Source organism: Erithacus rubecula (assembly GCF_903797595.1).
Source record: "Erithacus rubecula genome assembly, chromosome: 4".
NCBI lineage: Eukaryota > Metazoa > Chordata > Aves > Passeriformes > Muscicapidae > Erithacus > Erithacus rubecula.
The window spans coordinates 25599312-25618455 of NC_136686.1; the positions used below are offsets into that span (position 1 = coordinate 25599312).

Here is a 19144-nt window from a genome sequence, read left to right on the forward strand (position 1 = left end):
CATCTTCTGGCTCCAGAGTTTAGGCCTACATCCAAGAGTAAATAAATCTCCAGCCTCTACAGAGAGGAAGGCTGAAACTGAAATGCCACTTAGAGCACAATATAGAGAGGGTAGAATTGAGGTGAGACAAACTTCACTTTCACTGATGGCTTATGAACTGCTCCCAGGTGAACCTAGAGAGGAAAAAGAACCCTTCAGATTCGAATTAAAGTTTTGCCATTTAATGCTTAATTTGCTTTTACTTTTTCTCTTAGCTAATTCATGTTTCTTCTGACTTGTATACATTTTAGAAGCCTTGTTTCGCCACCTGAATCCTGATGTTGAGAAAGTTGTTATTCAGTAAATAAGGTCCAGTGAAAGCAGAGGTTCATAAAGCTCCTTACAGGCTACAAAGAAAATGCATTTAGTGCTCCATGTTCTAACTACATTCATATCTTCAACATACCATTTGTTTCCAAATTAGCTTGCTTACTTAAGTATTGCTTGTGCTGCAGTGTAAGAGATTTATTTTTATTGACCTGGGTCCATGATTGCACAGTCAATTCACTTGCTCAATGCAAGTCACCCTAAGAGGCATATACTCGAAAATTTACAACAGTTTTCCCTTTTTATCTTAAAAATCCCTCTGTACACCAATGGATGAAGGCACAGGATGTGCAGGCTCACAGCTTTCGCAATAAAGTCTTTTGTTGAAACTGTTCCACCTGTTCTCAGCCCTCTAAGAAAAAAAAGTCTTGAGGACTCCACTTTGTGGAAGAGCTCTATAAAAGCCTGAACGATGATTTTAAGTACTAGGAGAAAATGAGAAACGTTAGGTATGTGAATTAGGAAATGTTAATTTCATGCACTTTAGGAACACACACTCACACCCCACAGTAGTAGAAGCAGTAGTAGAGGAAAACACTACATGTGTAGGGGTAGAAATATTTGTTACATCATGGTGCTGGCTGGCGATGGAGGGTTGCCGCCTTAGAGCCCCCTGAATGGTACTTCCACTCTGGAAAGCATTCACTACATCCATCTGCAAGGAATCAGAGATTGTGACAGCTTGCTCAGCAAGAGAGAGAGAGAACAAGAGAAAGGACCATCCCATCTATAACACACAAAAAGTAAAGAAAAAAAGGCACTTTTTAATAATAGAGCAGATACACAGGCAAGAGTTGCATTTAAAGCTGAAGAAAACAGAGGACTGAGGAATTACAAATCCATCCATACCCCCTTTGACAGTCTCAGTCATACCAGTAAGAACAGCCACCTTAATCAAAAATTGAGAGATTTCCCTCATAATACCCACTGCATCCTACCTTTTCCAAGGCCATACCTGAGTTTGTATCCTGTTTAGGCCCCTAAACCACAAGATCTGACCACGACGCAATTCTCTCTCAGCATGATCGATCTCCTCCACATCTTCTGCTAGCTCTTCTTCAGGAATCTCCTCCTTTTGTGTTCCATGACCAGCTTCTTTAAGGAATTTCAGTCGGCTGGTTGGAATTGTTGAAATCAACTAACAATGGATGAAATATCAGGGTTATGCTTTTTTTAACAACAAAAAAGGAGGAATACCAGTCTTAAGGTTTAACAGATATTCTGCATACAATTAAAGTTGAATAAACCAAAATTACATAGACAGGATGACTGCATCAGTGTTAAACAATCACTCCATCTGAATAGCTGCAAAGCTGTGAATATACTTACTACCTCAACCAATGTGCAAGATTAAACTTGGACTACAAAACAGCCTTGCCAGGGACAAAGAATTCCACATTAACATTATTTTACAATGCCAGGAAGGAGCAGCACTGAAGCTACAAAAGCCATTAATCCTGTAGATGGTACTTGTATCTAGTCAGTTTGATGAGCATGACATGTCTCCTCAAGTGGGACCTTCATCACCTGCAGTAACCACAATTAATTCAGAAATACAGAAGAGACATTCAGTCTTCTGTGACCTGGGAGATATCAATGCATTTGCAAGAGTGAGTGATGTTTCCAAAATTGTATGTATGTATCTCAAGCTGTTACTTGGCTACTTGGTGTACAGCAGTTTATATACCTTAAATTAAAAAGAAGCTGCATGTAGTTAAGGAGAGTCATCTTTTGGTACATTATATCTAGCAGACCCAGATAAATTCCAAGACTGCTTTCCTTGATCATCACAAACCTAGAAACCATTTCTGCAGCTGCAGAGGCAAAAAGTCTGCTCCAAAAGCAAGATAAACAGCCCTTTATGCTGAAACTGCTACTGTGAATGCTCCCAGCTCACACTTCAGTTTCTATTATTCTCAGAAAATTAAAGCTCTTTGACTTTAATGAGATGCTAAAGCAGCATGAACTGCAGCAGGGAAGCTTTGTCCTTGCAAGACACTTTGGGTCAAAGGTATTTCAAGCCATCTCAATTCTCTTCTACGATACTTTTAAACCTCAGAGTGACTCTATCTGATTTTTTTAAATAATTAATTTTTCAGAGAACCTTGTTAAAAAGCTTAGTCGCTTTAAGAATATATTTCTATATATGTATTTACAAATAAAATCCATCCTACCAATTTTATGGTTGAAACATGAAGTGTCTTTTACTTAGTGGAAGGAAAGAAACTGTAATGGAAAACTTCATGTGGTATGAAAAGTTTAGACAACTATGTCATTAAATAATAGAAAACTCTGTGGCTCTAAAGTTTCACGTAAATAAGCTTGCTGCTTACAAGCACTGTGTGCATGCAATAGTAATGACATTCTGGGGGGAGGGGAAAGGAAATAAAAGTCCAAATGTAATGGCTTAATAGGTGGGAAAACTTTTCAGTTATGACACAATTATGCAATCGAAGATTAAAGAGAAAGCTGGTTTGAGTTTGGCTGCATTTCTTGCTGCTCCAGGAGGTTTTTAAATCAAGAAACTACTGTTAAGTTTAGCAATTCTGATTTTTCAAGAAAACCGTTAAGCACCAAGTTAGATATATTTTAACATTAGCATGTTCATTGCATCTTGTATTCTTACCACGTTTTCTGGTACTCATATCTGGCTGAAGATATAATTTCATATTTAAATGGTAGCTACAGCTGCTTCTAGTTAAAAATTGCTAAACAAACCAGCCACAGCATCTAGTTATGAAATCTGAGTAATTGACCCACTCTGAGGAAGGAATAGTCAGCTAAGAACTTTCAAGCTATTGAACAAGTCAGTTTTATTATTTACTGTTAATCTACATATACTTATATAGTCCACTTGAAAGATCTAAATGCTAAAGACAGTGTGTTTGGTTTTTCCATTTAAAGTATACTGTTGCAAGTAGATACTTGGCATTTTGAAAAATCCTAGTTTACCTGGCCCCAAAGTAGTGTGCCCATGCCCAGGAAAATGGACCACAGCCACTGTTCAATTGTGAGTTCTGAGCAACTGAAAGGCTTTCCACCAAACTGCACAATAATTATCTGTGAAGAAGAACATAATGAAGCATGTATCAGTGACCTGTTACTAGAAAATTCCCTAATGCTTTAAGATCACAATAGACAGCTCTCCAAGAGATCATGGGGTTTCCCATCTTATTAAGCATATTCTTTCACTATCTCAGCATTTTGAGCAAGTTTCCAAACCTAAGCCATATTTTTCCACTTTTCAAGAAGTGCATATTTATTCTTCAAATGTCACACTAATGAAAAGCTGCTCACTCCTCAATTTTACTTGTAGTTTTTTCCCTTCATTTCACAATCATAGCATGAATTGGATGCTACAAATGTACAGTGATTACTTTTGCTATGAACACCCACCTTGGAACTAGGTAACAGATTGATAAACTTGTATTAATAGAATTCATACAGGATATTACTATGTATCACATCGAAGTTACGTATCAAACTTTAAATTATCACTGGTAGTAAATCTTGGGGGAAGGGGGCAGCGATCTCAAAAGCTAAATTAAGTGAGCTCCTACTGCCTTAGCTATTACAAGCTGCATGGACCCTAATGAGCAAGGTATCTCTCTGCATAGGAATTATATGCATGAAAGTCTGCCCTGGAGAATCAACAATTCAAAGTAGCAGGGCAGGCATGAAGAGGAGGCAGTATTGACCATTAAGTAGGGCATCTGACAGCTGAAAAAGCAAGGAGTATTAACTCAGAAAAAAACATTGAGATGACAAATCAGGAGTTGGGAAGGCATTCAGTCTACCAAAAATATAAAGAAAACACAGTGGCAGTCAGGAGCAATTTCTAAATGTTTGGCTTTGTTGCACAGTAACAGTCAAGCTGCTACATATGTAACCCCAAAAACAAGACCAGCTTTCTGAAGAAGTGTCATTTATAAAAATCTAAACCTGAGAGAGCAAACTCCCTGTGAAGAAACAGTGCATACATTTCCAATGCTTGGTCTAAGGAGAAGTTTAATATGTAGGTTTTATATCCCAAATAATCCAAAAAGAAGATGAGTTCTGAAATGAAATAGTATATTGATTTGTTTCTTATTTCTTCTGACTAATTAAAGTGAAGGTTATGTAGAGGGTGAAAATATTTAATGTAAACAATTTTCTGTAGATTGTTTTAAATCTGTTTTTCAACACCAGCATGTGAACCTAATCAACTGAAGATCATTTCATTTCCTTTGTTAGCATGTACTGAGTTAACTAGCTTGTATGAATTCCCTTACATGTCCCTTGACATCAGGTTTCTTTCACTTAAATCAACACCTCTACAATGTATACCAGCAGATATCACTGATTCCAGTGCCAATAAGGTAAAAACTGATACTTAAATTTCTAAAGCTTATTCATGTCCTAATCTCTTTAAGAAAAGAAATTGTATTTTTATCTATAATTGTTTGAATGTGTTCTTGTTCAGATACACACTAGGTATAAGAGAGATTCCTAGGGGCAGGGGGTGAATGAATAGATGACACACATAACTTCTTTATACTTTGTCAAGAGACTAGAGCATCAAGATAAAGAAGAACTAGAAAATTCAGAATGTACAACAAGTACAACATTCCAGCCAATTCAAATGCCTGAAAACTCCATCAAGCTGCACTTATTTTGTGCTTGACCCTGAAGGTTTACCACATTGCAGAAATAAGATCTCTGTCATTAGTTCATTGGCATTTCCAAGTAAGCAAGTACATAAGTGCACTAAATGCATCTTCCCCTCACCCCCCAAGAATCTGCTTACCTGCACAACAAATGTCCCCAGCACAATAGAACAAAAGATGGCATTGTTGAAGATTCCTTCAAAAACATTTCTTTCACCATGGATCTTTCGGGCATTAATTTCATTGAAAAGCTGCATCATCACAAATGTATTAAATACTATAGTATAATGCTCTGAAGGAGGAGCATGCAGAGGTGCATTTCTTCCACTATCAATGTCAAAAATTTTCTCACCTGTATAAAAGGCATTTATGAACAGCTTTATTAGTGTCTTTACACACTCACTACAGCAAACAAATTGTTTTAAAAACACACCTCTCTACAACATTCAGAATAACTTTGTAAAGCCTCAGTATTCTTACCAGCAAACAGGAGTGTGAAGACCACTACAAGCTGGTAGAATGCATGTCCCAAAATGTTCTTCATCATTGTACGAGAAATCAAAGGTTTGTTTCTACCATAAGGCTTCCTCAGCAGAAGAGCTTCAGTGGGTGGTTCTGTTGCCAGGGCAAGAGAAGCTAATGTGTCCATTATGAGATTTACCCACAGCATCTGCACGGCTTTAAGTGGAGAATCCTATAAAGATAGATATATAAACCCTCCAATAGTAGAGCAGAAACTGCAGGTATTAAATTCATTTATTATACAACATTGGCATGTTCTGAAGAGCATTATGTTCTTTGGACTACTATTTAAGTGAAAGTTTGAACTCAAGAATTAATCAATCACGAGTTTTTCAACCTTTATTAGCTGAAACAATCCCCCACTGGTCCATACCTGTGTTATGCATGCTCCTGTAAAAGCAACAATTACTGCTACTACATTGACAGTAAGCTGGAACTGAAGAAATTTGGAGATGCTGTCATAGACATTTCTTCCCCACATAACTGCTTTAACAATACTGGTGAAGTTGTCGTCTGTAAGGATAATATCAGAAGCTTCTTTAGCTACGTCTGTCCCAGCAATACCCTGATAGAAAAAGAAAAGTATTATGAAATATAACAGGATGCACTGACTTTTTATGACAAAAGCTATTATGTCCTTGGTCAGCATTCACTTGGATGCACCATGTCTGAAGGACTGCTTTAATGTAAGCACCTAAAGGCCTATTGAAACAAGTTCTATTCGAAAGTTTTGCTCAAGTTTAGGAAAATGAAAACAAAGTAATGTTTTCTTTAAAATAAATACCTTAATATAAATTTGAGAGCTGACAGTAAAGACATGTTAAGTTCTCCCCAAAGAGATGTTACTGAGCCCTGTTCAAGCTGAAGGCCACCAGATGGTGCAGTGGTACAGTTCAAGCTGTGCCCTAATTATTTTGTCATATGGATTCCAGCAGCAGGCAACACATGCGCTTGCAACACAGTAGGATGATAAACATGACCAAAAACCTTTTGCAGAAGGGCATTAGCATTGAACAGTAGAATATGCAACATCACTGCATGTGCATTGCAAAGCAACATGACATTCTTAAATTTTAAGCATCTCTAGTTTCATACAGCACCCAAACAGCTGGGTTCTGTATAATGATGCCTGAAGACACCTACTTCAAAAAATCTTTTTTTCTTTTGGCATTCCAAACCCATTAACTCAATAGCAAATTTAATGATCCTTATTCTTGATATATTATTTTATCAAAGAAATGAGTGACCTGCACAGCTGTGTGTATACCTTAAAAGATACCTTTACATATCATATGGCATATTTTAAGTAAGCAGTCAGAGAAGATAATTCCTTACACAGATGAATACAGACAGCAACTGCAGGAAACATTCAAAACGAAGAAACAAATCTGCCCCTGACAGTGGCAACCACAGCAGCTGTACCTTACCAGAATAAAGATACTTGTTACAGTCTAGAACATTTCACATGTATAGCTGTCAAATTTTTAAGTTATGCTTTTGCAAAAAGATCCTTGAGAATGATGTGAAATCTCTTTCCCATTTTTTCTCTCAGGAGTAGAATCTGAGTCAGTGTTACTTTTTCTGCATGTGGTACAGGAGGAGTGTGGTCCTCATTTTTTCTTTCCTTTCAATTGCTTTAAGACTACAGTGACCTGCCATGACCAAAGTGTACCTCTTACATTTAAGACTAAGGAGGAGCCCTGTGGCAAAAAGAAGCTCGAGGAATCTAACTCCTGTCTTGAAAGAAAGCTAAAACCCACATACTTAAGGCATGAGTCTATGCAGTATAAGCACTTAAAAGCCAAAACACTGTTTGGCAGCCACATGAAAGGGCAGCTGAGAAAGCCATGTAATCTAACAAATGATCCAGACAAGTGAAGATCCTATACTATCTTAAATGCTCTTGCTTCAGTTGTACTTCAGAGGTACTAGATTTGGCCTCCAAAGCCATTTTGAACATGAACTGGCAATCTCTTTCATTATGTATTTCCTTATTCTTATGTATCCTTGAATAGGAAACAGATGATTAAGCTCATTCCACATCAGGTACAAGTTTTACTCAAAATCAACAAGTATTATGCTATTTACAGTCTAAAGTCACTTTCTTTTATGTTGAAAATGTTCCAGAAATATACAGTATTCTGTTCCAGTAGTTTGCAACAAGCTTTTGTGTAAAATATTTTCAATTTGCAAGTAATTGGCAATCTGCATTTTAAAAGTTTTTATTCAGTGGTGAATGCCACAAGGACATTTTCCACCAAATAAAAACACATTTAAGTTGGAATGTTGATTCCATTACCATAGTTGTATACTAGGCTCATGAAACAAGGTTCTGTAATCTTAAGTGATTTGATAAACTATTGACAAAATACTGAGGATTTTTAAAAGTCCTACCATAGCAAATCCAACATCTGCCTTCTTCAAAGCTGGACCATCATTGGTACCATCACCAGTTACTGCTACAACTTGCCTCTGGTCAAAGACAGTGCTGTCAATTATACCTAAAATAAAATGACATAAAAGTGTTACAGTTCCAAATTAACAACACAGCAGAGAATTAATCTAAAAGAGAAACACAGATTTTTTATTTATCCATCATTAAAAAAAAACAAAAAAAAACCCTTCTCATTGGCTCAAATTCTCAAGCAGAAAGGAAAAAAATCAGTTGGAAACACCTTCATAGACATTTCCCATTGTTCAGTTCTAATTTTAATTTTTCCTAGAAGCAGTGGAAGGAAAAAAAAAAATCTAGCTCTACTTAGAAGCTCAGAGAATTTTTACCTACCTTTTACTAGAGTGTGTTTGTCAGTGGGAGAAGATCTTGCAAGAACACGAAGCTTTGGCCAAATTTTATCTATTCGCTCTTGCTCTATCTGCAGAAAGAGCATTATTGATTATATTTTCCACATGTAGGAGACTGAGAACATCTGCTGATCTGCTTGATGAGAGAGTCAGTGTGCTTACCTCTCCTTTCTCATTGCGTATTCTCCTGTTAAAGTCTTTGCCCTCCAAACACAGGAAGTCTTCACCAGGGTTCAGAATGCCACATTTCAATGCAATAGCACGAGCAGTGTTAATGTTATCACCTGTGACCATACGTACAGTTATGCCTGCACGTTGACACTTTTTTATTGCATCAGGTACCTGTAAGCAAGGAAAAAAAAAAGCCCACAGGCTCAGAGACTGGGCATTTGTTAAATAGATCTAGACATGTGAGTGAAAGGAATGATTATAGCTCAGGATAACTGTTATTTTAAAATGAAGACTGTAGTTATGGAATGTTAAAAAAAATTAAGTAGCATACCACAATTCTTTCCCTAAATCCACACAAATTGCAATTCTGGCAAAAGGCTTTGTGCCATTGCTATGTCTGTTCCCCTCCCTCCTGCAATTTTTCAAACACTGCAGTATTCAAAAATACCACAAAAATCCTCATGACATATTAGGCTGTACTGAACACTGGCATTTTATTTATGATTATGTCAAATAAACTACAGCTCATACTCCACTACTTCACCCATACTTTTTACTGTGAAGTGACATTAGTCTAGATCAGCCCCAATTTTCCACATGCATGTGGCATAAAAGCTTTCACAATTGAAAAACCTTACACCTCGACCACAAGCCAAACTCCTTGCCCTCAATTCTCAGCTGACAAGCTCACCTCTCTCCACCATTCCCCATGAGAAGCTGCTAACAAGCACAATGGCTAATCTTGTTCAAACCAAAAGTCCTAACACCCCAAGTGGTAAAAAAATAAGTTGTTTCATTTGCTGAGATCCTGCACAGTAAGTACCTTAAGTTATTAATTTGTAGAGAGCTTCAGTAACACAGCATAAGTGACATTAAGTAGTTTTAATCTGCTTTTATAGCTCCATTAACTTTCCCTTCAAGAAATTAGATTTTAATTTATTAACCATGCTTAAGGCATACAATAGCAGTTCAGTTTCTTGTGCTCTGCATGATGAAAAACATGAATCCTGAGTAACAGAATCACTGCAGCTTGGCTGGTGACCTTACCTCAGGTCTCACAGGATCTTCAATCCCAACAACAGCAATGCATGTCAGACCAGTGACAATATCATTTTCATTGTCCCACTCTGGCTCAGGCTCCCCTGCTGGGAAGTCTCTGAATGCCAAGCAGATGGTTCTGAGACCTTCAGAGGCCATTGGCTCAATGACAGTTTTCACAATATCATCACGGTCCCTAGGTCTAAATACCTTTGGTTCTCCATTAGCACTCAGAATTTTGAAGCACCTGGAAAAGATTTAGAATTTTCAAATTTTAACCAGAGGTTCAACCCACTCTTTGGCTCATTAGTCAACTCCAAGAAGTTTCTAGTGTTTTCACTGCACTCACACACTCAGGCACAAAAAGCCAGTAGTGTTATCTCTAAGGTAATCATCTTTTATTTCTTCACTTGCAAAACCTACTTTCTGTAGAAAGGTAACTGAGCCAGTCATCCTAGAATGAAAGTAATGCCCAATGAATTTCACATATACATCAGTTACCTCCCAAAAGTATCCATTTCTCCACTGTAAGTAAACAGACAGGTGTCTGCGTTGTTTGAGTCAGGCAATCCAGTTTCAAGCTCAACAAAATAATCCCACCTTGTTAACAGCAATAGACTCTCAGAAGAAAGCACATTTTCAGAACATGCACGTGCTGCTTGAACAGCAAGCACTAAACTTAAAGCACTATAAGCAAAATCAAGTACTGCTACCCTTCAGAACAAGTTTGCAGCCCTTCCCCTTCCCCCTCTAAATTGCAGAGAATTCAGAGGATCTGGTATGTGAGGCAATGTGAAATATGAAATTAAACACAAATATTGAAACTGATTAAAATGTTTGTGTAGGAGACTAGATTCACCAGTATGCACTCTAGCATTTCAATACATGCTCTCTTAGTTATGTTTCTTCATGCCAGAAATGCCACAGCATATGCACTTTACCAGTATTGATGCCATGAATATAATACTACCAATGATTTTGAACAAGAAATTCAGTCTTGCTCATGTGTTCTTCACAAAATTTTGCCATAAAGTAACAGCATTATGCATTAGTTTTACAAATTAGCATTCATACAGCACCATAGGGGGAAAAAAAGGGTAATTTATTATTTTCATTAAATATGAAGTTCAGACCTCGCAGACCTGCAAAGATGACAAGTGTTGCAGTTAAGCATATAGCCCAGGGATTGAGGGAATTCCCTAGAAGTTTCCACCTCATACAGAAAATTCAAATTAAGCAGTCCCTTAGAGGTTCAAAATTCATATCATAACTAAAATTTGAATTTTCTGATTTTACTTATCTGTTTAAATGTCAGCAATCATTAAGGATATCTACTGTTAGCTGCAATCATAAGGCTGGTGACAAATTCAAACATTCCAAAATGACTAAATACATATAAATAAGTTCTATGTGAAGAATGAAATTCAGTTCAAATATTTGACTAAGTGATAAGGAAAGAAAAAAGAAATTGTTCTACTTGCAAAAGTTTCTGCTTTTCTTCTACACTTACTAATGACTCATTCATGCCTTATGAATGTTCAAGTTTCAGTATTCCTATAACATCCAAATCAGTCTGGGTTTTCTTGCTCTTTGCCAAGTGCCCTTATTATTTTCTATTTTCAGTTATTTAGTGGACCATATGAGCCTGGGATGGCTGAGTTCTAGTGACTTATAATATTGGACAACTGAACTGTAGAAGTTACAAAATACTTCAGAAGGTAGAAGCAATGTGAATATAGGCATACCTATTCATTGATAATATTTGGGTTAAAATCTAGCTATGCAAAAAAAGTTCAGATTTAAGTTCCATATCAAGAAGAACGAGTGTCCTTTAAAGATTGACATTTTGTTCTCAGCACAAAAGTTGATGAGAAATAAGAGTTAATATTTTTTCTTTAGTGCATTACTACATTGCTAGATAATGATTTGGGGAGCTATTAACAAGGAAAAAATGTAAAATTTAACTGATGAATATCATCTATGTGCTACTCAGACTAGAAACAGTTTGACATTAGAGCCAAAATGGGTCTGGCTACCAACTGCTGTTCCTAGAGAACATGATGCAAATATGTTTGATGTCTCTCCTCACCTTGCTAGGAGTTACCACAGCTGACTTCACACCTATAAAGGTTTGTCCCAGTGGTGCCTAATCGCTCACTAAGTCTAATCTCATTTTAATAAATCCTTTATAGGTGGGCAGATGGATAAGGAAGCAATTGCTTTGTCATATTAAAACCTCTCAAGTTGCTCGAACATTCAAGTTCAACCCACTGTTAAAACGATCAACTTGAACAGAAAGTTCCCTAGTCTAAGCAGTAATATACTAAAAGTAATCATTTTCCAAAGGTACAAGTCATTCCTGGAATTTAGGCATATCAACTACTGGGACTTCAGTAGAAGGCAGGTGAGCATTTTGATCAGCCACACCTAAAGATAAAATAGTTTTAATAAAGCATGACCGTCTCTTTTTTTTTTTTTTTTTTTAAGGGCTGGGGTGTTTGAAGTCAAGTAACTAGAGTGCTAATGGCCCATCTTACTGTAGAAAGTTAAACAATGGAAGGAGACAAGCTGTGAAGCTGCAGTCACAAGGGTCAGTCTCCCCACCCATTACAACATTTAGCCAAATTTAAGTGCTGAATCACAATAATAGTTGTTCTTACTTTTTAAGAACTATCTCAGAGGCACCTTTACTGAATATCCGGAAACTGCCATCAGAGTTTTTTAACACAGTACTCATCGATTTTCTAACAGAGTTGAAGGTGTACACTTTGTACAAATCCTCTTCTGGTATCTCATTTCTAACATCCTGATAGTCACGTTTTAAATCCAAGAGCAATCCCAGCAAGGCACATTCAGTTTTATTTCCAACATGACGTGGTAGGCCACCTTCTTTTTCAGGAGGCTGCAGGAAGAACAAGAACCATCACTGATTAGGTTAACTTAGAAACCACTGAAGCACAGCACTTGGAAAACAAGGAAGGACAAGCTTAGTTCTGTGATGGGGACGTTTCCTTTTTTCAGTAATTACTTTAAAAATTCCTATGAGTCATGCTCCAAAGTCATACTTCTTATTTCTTAAAGTAACTTCTTTACCTATTTAAAATCTTTCAATTCTTCAGAAATCACCCATTAAGTTTGTATCAATCCCAACATGACCTTTCTAAAAGACATTTTCCATTACTTTAAATATTTATCTGATCAATTGAGTATAGACCCTGAACAATTATTTTGTATTTTAAAAGTACAGATAAGTTCACATATGCTGACTTTAGCAAGCTAAATGGCATTATTTCTGCTAAATTAAAGTATGTGCTCCTGTAATAATTCTTCAATGACTTAGACTATGACCACATCACCTGTTAGCCTTCTTCTGAGCAAACTAAGTCTTTAAGCTTCTTAAGTCTCACTACAAGTTCTGTTTTCCAGGCCGTGGCCTATTTAACTGGAAAGGGTTCAGAAACAAGTTTCCAATCCTTTAATATCAGAAAAAGATTCTTATCTCAGCAATATGGATTATGCACATACTAGTCCTATAAGTAAAGAAGTAGTTCTCTCAAAATATTGGAGTTTATACACCTATAACACTGCATGGGTTTTTTTCAGCACAATAGGGAGAAGCACTTACTCAATCTGACATATCTCAGGTGCTAGAGCTGAACTACATTAATCATAACTCAGTGGTCCATTTTCAGTGTTCAGAACTACAAGATTTTGAATTTGTCTGTACTGAATACTTGTACTTTCAAAATGTTCACTTTGCAGTTTAAGACACCAAGTTCTGCCATCCAGACAAAGATATTACAGAGACTCAAACACCTGACATGGGAGGATGAGCTGAAAGGGTTGGGATTGTTCAGTCAGGAGAAGGCAGCACTCCGGGAGAGAAACCTTTTGATGTGTATTAAATGCCTGAATAAGGCAGTTGGTTGGAACAATGGTAAGGACTGTCTAGCCAGACTTTCTAGTGGTGCCCAGTGAGAGGACAACAGGCAATGGATACAAACTGAAGCTTTTGAAACTCCATTTATGGAAAGAAAACACATTTTACTCTTAAGGGTGATCAAATACTTGAACAGGCTGCCCAAAGGTTGCAAAGTCTCCATCCTTTGAGATTCTTAAATCCTGACTGGGTGCCCTGTGCAATGTGCTCTGACTGATTCTGCTTTCACCAGGAGGAGTGGGATCAGAGGTTCTCTCTAGAGGTCCCTTTCAGTCCTCTCTGACTGTGTAAAGCAGACTAACTCTACTGCAGTGGATGTAATTCAGTTTAAATTGTAGTAATAAGAGATTTGGTCAGCTTACATACAGCAACCTTTTTCTTGATATCAAAAGAGCTTTAGAAAACTGACTGTGAAGCTCCTCATGTGCTGTAACTCATGACAGTATTTCCATCTTATTTCAGAGAAATCACTGCTGTCCAGTACTGCTATTTTGGAAATTCTTGCAGACATACCATTTTTAGTGGCTGATAAGTAGCTTTTGAACTATGTTTTCAATGCTATTTTTATACAAAGCATTTATAGTGGAGGCTTCTATAAAATCTTGAAATGCTAATTCATAGACTAAATCCTACTTATTATTTTTACTGCCTAAAGAATGGAAGTTGTACAACATGTTGGAATAACTAGAGCAAGGAAGCCATGTCTAGATTTTTAGAAAATAATACAAACAAAATATTAAATAATTCACTATTTAAAATGTGTAACAGTCCATTAATCTTTCATTTCAAAGCATTTTTCAAGTTTCAAACAAGTTTTTGGCAAATATGTTACAATTCTAAAGCTTATAAACTTATACAGCAGTATCTGGAATAATAATCCACTAAAATCCTTACCTGTAGTTACATTAATGTTTATTTTTAAGTAACTCTCAAATCCAGCCAAGACACTCTTCAAGTGGGGTAAACAGCCCCACTTAAAAAGCAAACATCTTGAAAGGGAATCATCTTGAGATTCTATTTCAGTTCTAACTGAAATAAGCTTTTTTTTCCCCCCACTGAGTTTCAAATGAATGGTTGAGCAATTTACAGCAGGTACAAAATACCTTACCCTGCATTGTGCCAAACATTTACACTGAAACTGCCTGTGGCCATCAGACCATCTGCATCTTTTGGGAAGTTACTCAGTTATCTTGATTGGAATGAAGAAATCCACTTACCAGTATTTTGGAAGTATAAGCACAATTAACAGAAATTCCTGTCACAAGATAAGCCATAGTTTTCTCTGGAATAGCTTCTGGTTCTGGAATTTTTTTATAATGTTTTTCATTGATGTAGGCTTGGACCACTGTCATTCTGTTCATAGTCAATGTTCCTGTTTTATCTGAGCAAATAGCTGTTGCATTGCCCATAGTTTCACATGCATCCAGATGTCTCACCAAGTTATTATCTTTCATCATTTTCTAAAGAAATAAAAGCAGTTAACAGCAATCCATGACCATTACCTCACTTCAGAAATTCTCATTTATGGGGCCCAGTCTTACACAGCACTTTTAGAAAACACTTGGTCATTAAGTCATCTGGCACATTTCAGAGGAAGAACTTGCAGCTGCCACTTTCTCTATAGATTCCCCTAAGTCCATTATGTTGCAGTAAACTTCATTTTGAACAAGATACATAAACACAGCCTTAATCTCCTGTACCTGCATGTCACACTGACTATTGATATGTATTCAGACTTTTAGGAGCAGTTTATGACAATATTTAGAAATGGAGAAGAGCTGATGTTTGAGCTTTACCAGATAAAATGTTTAAAATGCGTTTCTGCTTACAGAGAAAGTCTAGTGCAGCTTATTTGATCCATCTGAAAATCAGATAATACAGATTTCAAAGATTCTAGATTCAGACTTGTAATCAAATACAAAGTAGGAGCCTAAAGTTTCAACTAAAACAGTGAAGGTTACATGAGTTTCATAGGATAAATATTGTTTTAAATTATTTTCTTATAGGCTTGTGTAGCATTTTCACCACTAAGAGGAAGATGAATTTCAAATGATACAATGAGGCCACTACTAGAAAGCACTGTAAGTCATTAATTTAGAACACAGCCTAAGCACACATCATCTTTACAATTAGATTTTAAATAATCAGTCTCAGCATGCTCAGTAAGAAAATTAACAACAGGAAGACCTTAAGTTAAAAAACATGCTGTACAATGAGCAGAAAACAAAATGCTTTACACTTTACACTGAGTTTACATTCAGTCATAAAAAAAAATTCAATCTGGAAGCTTTCATAGTAGTTGTTTAACACATCATCTAGGCAGAAGTTCAGATTTACAGAAAAGTTTACAGAAGAACTCTTATGCAGTTCAGAAAACAAAAAAAGCTTCTTCCAGTCTGATATACATACATATATATGTAGATATAATACCTATCTGTGATCCAGCATAACTAAATTTGCATTTAACAGCTACTGAATACACCCACCTACTCTTAAAATATCGATTTGCCCTCTACCCACTTACCTTAACAGAGTAAGCCAGAGATATAGTGACTGCAAGTGGAAGACCTTCTGGTACTGCCACCACCAAGACTGTAACTCCAATAATGAAGAACTTCACAAAATACTGAATATAAATTGGGGTACATTCAGCAAGCCAAGGTCTCTTCTGAACCCAGAAGGTATCAATTACAAAATATAACACAAGGATAATGACTGTGATTGCAGACATCAACAAACCTTGTTAAAAAAGAGAATAAACAATTTTAAGAAAGTATCTCAAAAATTTGGCAATACAGATTATGGACACATGCAAATACTTCTACCTTTAGACAAGCTAATCTAGAGTTAAGGTTTCAAACAGGCAAGTCAAAACATTGAGATAGTTCTCAGAGGTGTTCCAGCATCCAATGCAAGTATTTCCTCATGCATTTCACCTAGAAATTCCTAGAAATCTTTTTTTTTTTTCCCATCCAATTTAATTGAAAAGCATGAAGCTAATTAGTAACAGGACAGATCAATATGTAAAGTCAACTGACTTAGCAGAATAAGAAGTGAAAAAATTCAGGAGGCCTTCACCAATTTTATGCTGACTGATTCAGTAGAGTGCTTCAGTGCAGTCTCAAAGCAGGAGGACAGGAAAATCCATGCATGAAGTAGATGAGTATTTAAAGCTGTGAGGGGAACTACAATGGGTCAAAAGGCACATAGAGGAAAACAAGACCTTCTTGGAAGATATGAAAAAAAAATTCTTTGACAAGGACAGTTATTTACAGTAAACAAATAATGGAATTTTTTTTATCTCAATGAAAAATTAACACCACCATACACAACTGCAGAGTGTTACAAATAAAAATTTCATTGCTCTATTTCAGGCTGCAACTGTCTAATGATGAAAATGCTAAAGTCAACCTTTCTTGAGCTGTGGGCTGGGCTACATGTCTTCTTGAAATTCCTCCCCAGATTGAACCTTTCAACAATTCTACATGGACCAAAATAAATCCTGAAATACTTGAATTAAACCACTACACACAAGATAATATAGCCAAAATTTTATACTGAACTTTACTGTTGTTTTAGCCTACTTTCAAGTGGCAACAATCTACCAAATATTTTGACAAAGCAGATGAATATTAGCTGATAGAAAAGTAGGAAGTCAATTAAAATGTTATGTATCAGCAAGGCACATGTTAAGTGGAAAATTCTAAGCCTCTGAAAGTACCAGAGATAACCTTGCTGACTCTACCACATTTTCCAGACTTCACTCAACTTACAGTTCTCTTGGTATTGCTAAATGCTAGATCTAACCTAAAGAGATCTTTTGTAACCGTTGTCCAATGTTATGAAGCTGGAATTTTCCCTCCTCCTAGAAGCTGGCACTTGAAAGCCTGAATCCATTTAAATTAAGAAAAATAAAAGCCATCCACATGACATAGCCTGAGAGGCCATCAGCATACTCAGGCACAACAACATACTTCAATGCATTAGAATTTTGCACTTAAGTAGCCAGCCTTGAGTGGTTTGATTATTTTATCTCCTCACAAACTATGCATATTCCAACTTTTTTTAACATCAACATAAGGAGAGTACTGAGACACAGTACCTGCTTTGCCAATCTGAACTGCGAGCTTTGTGAGTTTGCCTTGGAGAACTGACTTTTCCTTCTTTGGCAAGTTTGCTTTCTTCTTGTCTTTCTCATCTCCATCTCCACCATCCTCACTCTTCAGTGGTTGCATTTCCATGGCTGCACCATCCTGAGCTTTAGCTAGAAATTAAGATCAAAGAAAAATTTAATCTCCCTAAATCCATTAGGTGAGTCTCCCAAATCAAGGACACCTAAAAAGCTTAATACCCAGCTCCACTAAATATAATAGCAGAGTATTATCTTGTGTCCAGAGAGGCCATACTACACATGAATGTTTAAAGAAGTGTATTATGTATAGGTGCTAGAATATCAGGTTCAGTGAAGCATTTGTTTTGGGCAGATTCATTTATGACATTTTTACCATAAGTGCTTTCTATGTAAGGATTCAATATGCATTTTTATAGGAAAGTCTGTATTCATCACCTTTGCTCTTAGAAAACAGATAGTTACAAGAAAATCAGAGAACTTGCATTTACCTTTGTTACGGTTTTCAACAGCTCCATCTTGCTTTTTACCTGTCAGAGAGGGAAACATGTTATGTTTTAAGCTGGCTGTGCAGAATTCATTATTTTATTTATGATTTTATATAATAAGTATGTTACTCTGCTAAAACAAGAAACCACATTAAAAAAAAAAAAAAAAAGTAACACATATGTCAGCTTACAGAAACAGTTAATGGAACTTTTTGGACTTGACTTTTCCCATACAAGATTGCTGGAGTGTTAATCTACTTTGGTCAAGTTTGCACAAATTTCTGATATTGACACTTATGAGGAAAGCTTTACAAAAGACTTCCTGACATGTTTTTCTAGGAAAGATATTTGTGACAATTAAGTGATTTTGGTGGCTTTCATCTCGCTGTGTTCTGCTAGTACTTGCCACCAGTATCTGACTACCTCTGTAAATTAACTGCAGGGTGCAAACTTTGAGAATCAGTGCTTCTGTACAACATTGCAGAAGGTACTGCAGTATAAAATATTCATAAATCCACAGCAAAGCTTAGGGGAGGTACAGCACTGAGTTACTGGATCTATGCTAACCCTATTTACACATAAGTATAATCTGTAGGCAAGATAACATCACTGTGAGAGTAGCCCAAGTTCATAATAAAATATCACATCTACCTGTGTTCAGAAATAGGGCTCAACAAGAAATCATAAAGAAGGACAGTGAAATAATGAAATAATTTAACAAGTGAAATATTCAAGGTAATTGGAAAACCAACATATCATGTGTGTTTTTAGAGGGTTTAGCAAGTGACAAACTTTATTTCTAAGAGCAAGCAAGGGTTATAATTACTGTTTGAGATAACTTGAAATGACAGCACAAAACTGAGAAACTTAGAACATAACCCAAACATTTTCAGTATTACTGGTAATTCAACAAGTCTTTGGCCTCAGGTTATGTAGACTGAAATCTACAAGAGTACTCAGGTAGCAGAAAATCAAAATATCAAGCTATCTGTCTGGCATGACATTTAATACCTCCATTACACCATTCCTCTGGACCCTGTCT

The 19144-nt window shown here is 36.5% G+C and overlaps 1 protein-coding gene and 1 long non-coding RNA gene across 7 annotated transcripts in view; one reads left to right on the forward strand and one right to left on the reverse strand.

The window, feature by feature from the left end:
* Nucleotides 1-19144, forward strand: part of LOC306800726 — a 599049-nt gene that overhangs the window by 487479 nt on the left and 92426 nt on the right. The window lies entirely within an intron of this gene.
* ATP2B1 (ATPase plasma membrane Ca2+ transporting 1) overlaps nt 1-19144 on the reverse strand; it is a 58740-nt gene that overhangs the window by 4710 nt on the left and 34886 nt on the right. For 3 of the 6 annotated variants that reach the window (XM_079304841.1, XM_079304840.1, XM_079304842.1), the window contains exons 7-21: nt 18106-18144; nt 17588-17749; nt 16010-16224; nt 14703-14945; nt 12206-12447; nt 9555-9792; nt 8499-8678; nt 8320-8407; nt 7929-8035; nt 5908-6099; nt 5493-5706; nt 5153-5364; nt 3319-3426; nt 1322-1504; nt 935-1093 (exon numbers count right to left, since the gene is read on the reverse strand). In XM_079304841.1, coding sequence (XP_079160967.1) covers nt 935-1093; nt 1322-1504; nt 3319-3426; nt 5153-5364; nt 5493-5706; nt 5908-6099; nt 7929-8035; nt 8320-8407; nt 8499-8678; nt 9555-9792; nt 12206-12447; nt 14703-14945; nt 16010-16224; nt 17588-17749; nt 18106-18144 — 2582 coding nt within the window. The remainder of the gene's footprint in view (nt 1-934; nt 1094-1321; nt 1505-3318; nt 3427-5152; nt 5365-5492; nt 5707-5907; nt 6100-7928; nt 8036-8319; nt 8408-8498; nt 8679-9554; nt 9793-12205; nt 12448-14702; nt 14946-16009; nt 16225-17587; nt 17750-18105; nt 18145-19144) is intronic. The other 3 variants (XM_079304844.1, XM_079304843.1, XM_079304845.1) reach the window with 2 other exon arrangements.